The 10136-nt window shown below is 35.3% G+C and overlaps 1 protein-coding gene across 1 annotated transcript; it reads right to left on the bottom strand.

The window, feature by feature from the left end:
• Positions 1-313: 313 nt before the first annotated feature.
• On the bottom strand, positions 314-9884 carry LOC127439667 (protein FAM163B-like). Its single transcript, XM_051695907.1, has 6 exons — positions 9828-9884; positions 7040-7103; positions 5909-6076; positions 5727-5823; positions 3637-3752; positions 314-2033 (listed from the first exon to the last, which is right to left on the bottom strand). The coding sequence occupies exons 5-6, from the start codon at positions 3727-3729 to the stop codon at positions 1581-1583; spliced, it is 546 nt and encodes a 181-aa protein (XP_051551867.1). The 5' UTR covers positions 3730-3752; positions 5727-5823; positions 5909-6076; positions 7040-7103; positions 9828-9884; the 3' UTR covers positions 314-1580.
• Between the last annotated feature and the right edge of the window lie 252 nt (positions 9885-10136).

Genomic DNA, 10136 nt, shown 5'->3' with positions numbered 1-10136 from the left:
ATAAATATAATATGTTTTAAAATGTTACCTCAAGTAAAAAAGTCTATCAAAGTGAAAAGTAAATAGATTTTCTTGTAGAAACATATTTTATCTCAAAATGTTATATTCCAACTAATACATTGGTTTGACAAGGGGTGGATTATATTATCCAGTATATGTTATATTTATCAGTGAATACAACTCACATTTAATACTTCTTATATAAGTTGATTTTTGGGAGAAAACAGTTATAACAAAGGCATTCACCAGCATAACTTCCATCAGATAGAACATGCTGCATTTCACACAACACACAACAACACTTTCTCACTTGACTTTTTAATTGTACCAAAGTGCTGGATGGACCATTTCTCTGCACAAGAACTGATGCCACCTGCTGGCCTCAGTATCAGGCTATGTTAATTTATCACATCATAAGAGCTCAAAACCATATCGAACAAGCACCAAAAAACCTTCACACTGCAAATGATTATATTGAAATTCATGAACGAATTAAAAGGTAAAAGATAATAATTTTATAAACACTTAGAACTAAGCAGATCATGGTGACTTCACAGGGTTTGTATCATTTAAAAAATGTGTTATCTTTTTTTAAATGAAAAAACAATGACAATTGAGTGCCACTACACAAAAATTTGAATTCATACAATTATAAAATCTAAAGTCAGTTAGATTACAGAAACAGACACAAAAATTCACAATCCTACATGTACAGTAAAACTGTGAATGGAGTTTGCATTATAATTTCACAACTTGAAGACATCCTCACCATCATTTCAAAACAATATCTTTTAATCATCTAGTTCACTACAGCAGTAAATATCCTGTGATCCAGAAAATTCATGTGAACCATTCTTATTAAATGTATTGTCCAGTTCTAATACCATTTAAAAGCCCTATTAGTTACACATGAGGAGAGCAAGTATAAATAATAAAGCTGACGCCTTTGTTCAAGACTCCGTCTGATGAACCTTTTTTTTGTCTTGGATATCCCAACTGCCCCATCTGTAAGCCAAACTTGATATGTGTTTCTTTTAACTCATATTATACTGGATTTACTTTAAAAGGAACTGAATGTGTTGGAACAAAAAAACAAAAACACGATTTTTGGTGAATAATTATTTTAACCTTTAGACAGCCCTAATATTTTTACTTTAGCTCTCTGTTTTGTAGGTTTAACAAGGCAATAAATAAATAAATAAATAAATAAAATCTTTCCAAGTACCCCCTGTAATGTAATGGCTAATCTTAAAGTGCCACACAAATGTCATCTAAGGAAAGGTAAAAGAAAATCAATAAAATCAAGACTTGGTTATAATTTTTTGGGATTTTATGTGACATTGCTTTCACAATACTGCAGGTGAACAATACTACCATGCAAAGGCAAATTTCACTATAACCAAAACTGGGCATCTAAGACTGATCTGTCCTGTGACAGATGGGTTTGGCTCAGCTATGCTCAGATTCAGAGACAGTTTTATAATCCACATTTGACTGGACAATCAAAAAAACTGAAGAATTTTCTCTGTTTTGTAGTTGCCATAGTTACTGCGTTTCAGCTTTGCAGGGCAGAATAGGTTCTACACATCAGTGCTGATGCTGTGATGAGTCAGCACCTCCTGCATGGTGACAGAGCGGATGAGGTTGAGTTTGTGGAAGCTGGGCGTGTCCATCGGCAGGTCTAGCTCCTCCTGCTGCACAGTTCTGTAGCTGATCCTACCACCTCCATTGCGCAGGCCATCCTGAGGGCTCATATACAGTGGCAGATACCCGGAACAGGAGGGGCAGAAAGTGTAAGAGCGGTTGGGCTTATAGGGCATTCGCGGGGTGTAGTGAGGATAGGTGACTGGTCCATTGTGCTCAAAAGGCTCTACAGTCATTAGCAGCTGATTGGAGGATGCGTATTCAGGAAAATGATGAAAACTCAGTGGACTTTCAGGTGCATTTGGTTGGCGTGGTGGACTTGGTGATGCCTCGGCGACGTCAGCCTCCTCCTCCACCCCCTCCGACTCCTCTCTTTTACAGCAGTAATACTAATGGGCAAAGTGAGGAGTTTAAATAAATATGTACAGTAAGTTAGGACCAGTGCTGAGTATTAACAGATTACATAAAATCTTATTACGTAATCAGATTACATAAATAGTGTTTTTTTTTTTTTTTTTTACATTTTATAATGTGCATAGTCAGACTATAGTTACTTTTTATGGATTACAGGATTACATCCTTGATTACATTTCCAATCAGCCAATGGCAATAACTAGCACGTAATTTACTGAGTTTGCTCCTACATTTAAAAAAGTGGTCTGAGCCAAAGCCTGATCATCTTTTGTGGCATCTTTGACAGTGATAGTATTTAAAATTGTATCAGTTTGCTCTTCTCTACAGTTAAAAATTTCAAGCTACCTAACTATGGACATTGGACAACTTTCCTGTGGTAAATGTAGGTGATCGTTATGTTCATAGAGACGCTAAATGCATCGTTCCCGTTTGAATTGACAGCAGCTGATGAAAATGGACACACCACACTAAAGAGCATAAAAACAACATTTATAATTTGAATTTCATGATAACACTGACATCATTTGAAAGCTGAGTCTCTGTTTTATCAAAAACAAAGGAAAACCCCAAAGAATCAAAAAGTTTTTTACCTAATTTCACGTTCTCCCACAAACAGCCCATTGCTACTTCCTACTTCATTCTAATAGAGCTGGTCACATATGCATGGAGTAATCCAAACGTAAAACAAAAGTAATGAGATTAGATTACCTTAAAGTGTTATCTAAAAAATGTTTACTGATTACAATGATTTAAGACAAATTATTTGTAATCAGTACTGGATTACATTTCTAAAGTAATCTACCCAGCACTGGTTAGGACACAAGAGGATCATAATATTTATTGTCTTACAAAGTGGCACATTACACAACATTTAGTTAGTTCAGTTATGACAACTCTCTGCATATATTTTAATATTATATTGATATATATATTGACAAATTAGGAGATTTGGTCTTTTGGATTATATCTTCTTATGCTGCTGCTTGCTACTGCTAAGAACAAACACTGACAAATTGCAGCGAGCATGTAAGGAGCTGTTCTGACCCAACAAGTTCTTGCACTAAAAAAAGCTAGATGCAAGTGTATCGAGACATGCTTTTAAAAGCTGACATTCTTTTTTACCTGACACAGCATGTAAAATACATGACACTCCTATGCGGGATGCTGAAAAAGCATCTGAACGCAGCACAGTGGTCAAAGACCTATAGCACATATTTACATAGAAAAACAATGGAAAAAGTGTGCAGACGGATACAAAAATGCATTTGGTGTGAAAAGCCCTTCTGGCATGCTGCTGCAAGTTGTACCATTATTAGGCATTCATCAAATCTTTTGAAGCAAATCTAGGCATGTGATGCTGGGGAGGAGGAGGGTGTAAATTTAAATGTTACACAAAGAGGTAGTATGCAAATTGATTGGTTGACAGAATAAATATCAAGGACCCACCAGCTTGCGCCACGGAGTACACAAAATGATTGTTTGACAGATTACATAACGTGAGCTGGTAGATCCTTGACATATAAAGTTTTATGACTGATCTTAAAATCATTAATGACATAAGAGGTAGAGCATATTTACCTGCAGTCTACAGTAACATAAAACTGTAACAATAGTCAGCAAGATGACTGTAGCTAAAATTCCGCCTGTGATGACCACTGTGCCGGCTGTCATTCGAAATCCTCTCCATCAACAAACTGTGCATGCCAGAAAAAAAAGAAAAGAACCAAAGACACATTTAAAATTGTAATTTAAATTAGGCAAACAATGTTGCCAACCAATGTGGCTAGCACACTGCAAAGATTGACAGGCCAGATTGAGACTAGTTGTCACATGGGGAAGTTGTCACAAAGGCTAGACCTCAGTAACTATAAAGTTTCAGTGATTTCTAGTGTCCAAACTAAAATTCCAGAACCATCATATTTCTGTAATAGGCAATATTACATTCAATACATTCAGGCAAGGGTCAACTACATAATAAAGGATGATTTTTACTTAAAAGTTGAACTGCTTTCATGACAAAGGCATTTGCCATAAAAGTCAGGATGTGGAATTTCCATAAATATCAGATGTGTTTTAAGTGTTAGTTGGCCAAAACAATGGTTTGATATTTTTGTATGTTACTTTAAAACATTTTTGCCCTTTTGGGGCATGTTGTCATTTTTGTATTCAAAACAATCTAACGAAGGTAAGTTTGCAGAAACCTATACTGAAAAAATTTTCAGTGGAGTAAAAAGTGTGACAACTAGCCCCAGTCTCCCCAATATGAATAACCAAGAGTAGCAGCTGGATTTTAAAGGTGTTTGTATATCTGACGTCTAATTCATGCTCTTTGATTATGAGTTTAGGAATTATGGAACAGTATCCAAAAACATGACACTACAGTGGAATGATAAGCGGATGAATGATGCATTAAATGATTTTCCAAACAAAAGCACTTTTAGTTTATAAGGTCTTTCTCAAAATTTCAACAAACATCTAAGGAATGACAGCCTGGAAAATTCCATAGAAACAGTATAAACAAAGACTTTGAATATTCTAAGTTATTCCATCATAATTAGACAGCAAACAACTCTAATATGATACATAACAGGACAAATAAAACCATTTCTGTTTATGTGAGATACTAATGAAGGACAGAATCAAGAAGCAGGGATGGGGAAACTAGCCATAAGTGAATCAGAAAGGGCCCCTCAATAAGAATTTCAGATTTTGCGATGACAGTACTTCAACTCACCTCAGGCCAGAGTCATTCAAGCCCACATAAACTAGTCACCCATATGCACAAATCACTGGCAAAGCTTTATATAACCAAATATAAAGCTCATCATCAGTCAACAATGGAGAACACATAACTTCTAAGCAGTGCAATCCAAGACAACATTAACGCGAAGACAAGGATACTCCCACAAAACAAATAAAGGTATTGTTATATTGCCACTATGCTGCCAAAATATATCCACAGAGGCAACAAGCTATATGCAAAGAGCATATGTGATTGTAGGAAGATTCTATCATTGACAACTTATACTAGCAAACAATTTTCACCAAAATTGGTAACTGGCAAACCCCATTATTATGGACCAGTGTAACTGGCATGCATTAACCCCTGAAATTGAAGTACTGCATCATAATTACAGTACATGCAGGTTGAACTTCACAACCCTACATGATCACTACAGAAGAGCAGCAAATCAACTCTGGCTTAAGATCAAATAATTTAAATGATTGAGTAACTCTCTTAATCTACATTACAACATTTATAAAATCCCTCTAACAAGTATCTAATCTGCTCATTTAATTAATTCACCAATAATCACTTTAAATATAATAAATGTGCATTAAAGTCTAAATAATAGTAGGCTACATATGAATAGGCTACTGTTTTGGTTTTGATCTGCTCACAGACCACCATGCATTGCAAACAACCCATGAGAATACGTATAGGCCTATGCATACCATAGATTCTGTAGGCTTCTTTAAAACATAATTCCAGAAGAAAAAAAAAACAAAAACAAAAACAAAAAAAAAATCTTTTGGTTAATATTATTGCACCGAATAAAATAAAGCCAGCTGTTAATAAATACATAGCCTGTTACTTATAAAGTCATTCATTTGTGAATTGTCGAAACAATTACAGTAATAGCTAACTGCACGTTTTCCATACTTACATTATGGTATCTACAGAACGGGCTCGTGTCCAACGCATTCGCCAAATATACTCACACACTTTAAAACGAGGTCATAACTCCAGACGGAATGAAATTCCTATGATAAACAGGTAGGATAAAAAGATCAGTGTATCCGTGCATATGTAAGCGGTGATAAAAGTTGAACTTTCAGTGAAGGGTACCTTTCGCGAACGCTGGAGAGCTGTGAGGAGCGTCTGCTGCAGTCACGTCCCACATCTCACTGTATGATAACTCACAGTCATCCACTCGCCGATCACTCTGACGTTCGTTCATCCATTCAGTCCACTTGAAGTGACTTCTTCGAGTCCACTGATATTAGTTAATTCCTACTTTAAAATAAATATTTTTATCTGGTTAAAAATGTCATTCAGAGGTGGGCGCGCGCAGCATACAGTACATTCAAAGATGAATTTGAGCCCTCCATCTAATCACAGCTGCAGGTTCAGGTAACTTAGCCTATTGGCATGCTTTTACGATCTATATAAATATTTAATATTGATCATTTTGCATCTTGAAAGGAGAAGCTGCCAATAAAATAAATATATAGATAAATAAATAAATAACAATATTCATATTACTCTATCTACTCACAAAGTTTCACCATGTAACAGAAGCTCTGCGCATTATAAGAGAAGCTGCATGTTCATGAATTATGTGCACAAGATGCCCTCAAGATCTCTTATGTGATTTACTTATACACTGTAGATGCGGATGCTCTCTATGATCCAGTTTTGTAAGAGAAGGTTTTGTATACAGTTGCAGCACAAGCTCGAAGTGATATTACTGTATCTTCATTCTAGCAAAATACTCCTCAGGCTAGAGGAATGTCATGCAAATGGGAAATGTTGACACAGATGACAGTTAATGCAGATTACAATTTTATAAATACATTGCAAGTGACATTCTAGTTCATTTAGCTAAATGTACAGTTCTTGTACACACACACACTCATGCTGGTGCAGCTATCATTATGAGGACTCTCCATAGACATAATGATTTTTATACTGTACGAACTATAGATTATATCCCCTAACCCTAACCCTAAACCAAACCCTCACAAAAAACTTTCTGCATTTATACATTTTCAGTAAAACATCATTTAGTATGTTTTATAAGCGATTATCAATTATGGGGACACTAGAAATGTCCTCATAAACCACATTTATAGAATAATACCCTTGTAATTACCAATTTGTAACCTAAAAAAAAGTCCTCGTAAACCACTTAAACCTGCCCATACACACACACACACACACACACACACACACACACACACACACACACACACTCACTTTTAGTCCCACTTTAAACTCTTCTCTCGCCCCGACTGTTCCTCCTGTTGTACCACTTTGAGTGCTGCTAAGAAGAGATGGTAAGAGAGTGGAGAAAACCATATTTTATTATATGAATTATTAAACCTTCAGATATTAAAGGAGACTGAGATTCCAGTGTATTGTACGGACATAGTCATGAAATGTTCATGAGAGAAGATGCAGCATAAGGAAAGGTTATTTTTCTCTTTCCCTTCTTTTCCCTTTCCTCTTTCAAAAACTACTCTCAGAATTCCCAAACGGGAGCATACATGCCTTTATATCCACTGGAATATTTGGGGTGAAATATTGAACAAAACTGATTGCATGAACACACAAGGAAGCTTGAATAGACATGCATGTAAAGAGAAAGAAATGCAGTTTGTGTTGCAGAGGAATTTCACATCAGTCCATGGAAAGCATACAGTATCTGCTGGTATTGCGATTGTGACAAAAATGACATCTAACATCTAACAGGCCCATATTTATCAGATACATATGTTAGAATAGTGGCGAATCATCTTCTTTTGCAGTTCTATATACTCTAAATACAATATAATAAAAACTATCAAACTGTGTCATTTCGAGCAAATAGCTTATACACTTTCAGAAATAAGGTACTGTTTAAGGTACAAGGCCATCACTGGAGTGTATACCCTTGTTTTGTACATGTTTGTACATATTTGTAAGACAAAAAGGTACATTTTTATTATTTTTTCCCAGAGAAATAAAACATATAACTGTAACTTTATAGTTATAAAATATGTGCTTATGGTACAATCATGTACCCAAAACGAGTTATACATTTTAACCAGAGGTACAAAAAAAATTCCCCTTTAGACTATTTAGAATTTTAGTTTTTTCATACAAAAGAACATGTTTGGTAATTTAGCAGGATTACACTCAAAAGTCAAGTAAACAATTTTATGGGTCTTAGACAGGTTAGATGCTTAAATTTTTTTACTTTTAGATATTATTAGTTTAATTTTGCAATTGACAATGAGCATTAAATCTGATTAGTCTGATTTTATTGTGCATTTTCCATTGTCATCTGTATTACATTATGTTTTTACAGGAAAGAGCCCTTAGTTTTCAAACTGAACTGTCCACCCAGAACTTCTGCATATGTAAGTCTCATTATTGTCCTTGTCTGCTCTCTTTGCTCTTCTACTTGCCTCAGTTCTTCTTGCCTCAGTACACATCCTCCTATTAAAGTACTTCATTCGGTTCCTTCTCTGGGTTTGCTCATGGAGAATATTTAATAAAATTGTTGTCACTGACAGTCAGTGCTCATTTTATATCTATTCCTGTGTGTTCAGTGGGCTCACAGATAATTTTATCACAGATGTTTTATAATGCAAGCAGATTAGACAAACTAAACTTACATATTGAACAATATTGTTGATTTGTTAATAGTTTGCATGAATAAATGGTATGAATACTAAGAATATTGTTTTAATGTTTGCTGTCTTTATTTTATGCTGTCTTTGTGATCAGGTTGGTTGTTTACATAATAATGTTGACTGTCACTTATTAAGGTTTATTTGTTAAGTCTTCTTATAAACAAAAGACCTAAAATGTTAAGTGACATAACTTACGCCCTTCTGCTGCAAAATCCTCTACTTCAGAGGATGATTAGCATGTTAAAATAAAAACAAATGAAAGTTTCCTGTGTTTCTAATTAAAAATGTGCTTAACAATAGGCTATACCTGTAGTTGCTGTGACAAAAGTTTATTGGCGAGACATTTAGCTAGCGAACAAATAAATCCAGGTTGCCTAAAAATACTGAGAACAGTTATACTTATTGAGAGATTTCTAAAATTTCAATGCATCATGTTTTTTTTAAAATGTATATATGTATATATATATATATATATATATATATATATATATATATATATATATATATATATATATATATATATATATACTTTTCTGAACTGTTCCTTTTTTCTTTTTACATTACATTAAAGAAAACAAAAATACTATTCAGTTTAGTTTTCATTCCTCTTTATGTGCAAAACTGTGACTGTTGATGAGAACAATTAATGTTCAGACCCTAAAAATCTGCATGCAAAAAAACCTTTGGTCAACAACAAGGATGTCTTAAGAGTCTTGGGCCATCTGGAACAGATTGATTTCAAATGGCATTTGTCCCACAAAAGGCTTCCTACATTGATGTGCTTCAGTCTCAATGTAGTCAGTGCTTGTTCTTCAGTACATGACAAGCTAATTTAATTAAATGTAGACATATAAGCCTTAGGGAGGCCAGAGGCCCAATGGCTCAGAGAAACTCACAGTTCCACAGAAATGTGACTCAACAAAGAACATTAGGAGAGCAATAAATTATGATGCTTAAAAATTATTTTTCTCTTTGTGAGTTTCTAAAGGGCTTCGTATAAGAGACTCAAAGGTACTTTAAATCAGTGTGAACAAAAGAACAGTGCACAGGGCACACCTAAGTTATTACTGTATGTAATTAAATATGTATATGATTTTTTCAGGCCTATCATGTGCATAGAATTTGTGTGATTACCTAAAGTCTGTGGAATGTGTTTCTTTGTAATAAAGTTATGAAATTCTTGAGTCATGTGACACCATGCGGGGATCGGACATGTGAACGGCAAGCTCTGCGCACTTTGCTAGTTTTAATACTTTTAATGACATAAACCGGTGAGATTTGATACACTGTTCCATAACTGTTCTAGGAGGACAATATATCAAAGAATTAAAAATCCTCAGTCTCTGGAGACATTAAAAGACACTTACGTGCTCAAGCTGACGCCCCCAAGCCAGCCGCAAGCCTGGGAGTCGACTTAGTCAAGGAGGTGCGGGAAATGTGGCGAGAGATGCTGAACATGTCGGCAATGCTGACGAAAGTTGTTGCTGACTTGGAGGATCTTGCTGTGATATGTCGATCATTCACAGCCATGGAGGCGAAGCTCACTGATGTGGTTACAATAGTGGGGGATGTCAAGAAACGGATCGATTACCTGGGGTCATCGGAGAAGGAATTATCTGCTAATCCGCTAGTGACCATGTTGGATTTGGAGCGTGTCTGGGAGAAGTTGGAGGACA

Source organism: Myxocyprinus asiaticus, chromosome 4, assembly GCF_019703515.2.
Source record: "Myxocyprinus asiaticus isolate MX2 ecotype Aquarium Trade chromosome 4, UBuf_Myxa_2, whole genome shotgun sequence".
NCBI classification, from domain to species: Eukaryota; Metazoa; Chordata; class Actinopteri; order Cypriniformes; family Catostomidae; genus Myxocyprinus; species Myxocyprinus asiaticus.
This window is presented reverse-complemented; position numbering and strand designations above follow the sequence as displayed.

Excerpts from the sequence above, each read along its gene's own strand:
- LOC127439667 (XM_051695907.1), bottom strand. The coding sequence starts at position 3,729 with ATGACAGCCGGCACAGTGGTCATCACAGGCGGAATTTTAGCTACAGTC. Across the intron at positions 2,034-3,636 it reads TATGTTACTGTAGACTGCAG|TATTACTGCTGTAAAAGAGA; the intron begins GTAAATATGCTC and ends TTTGCCCATTAG.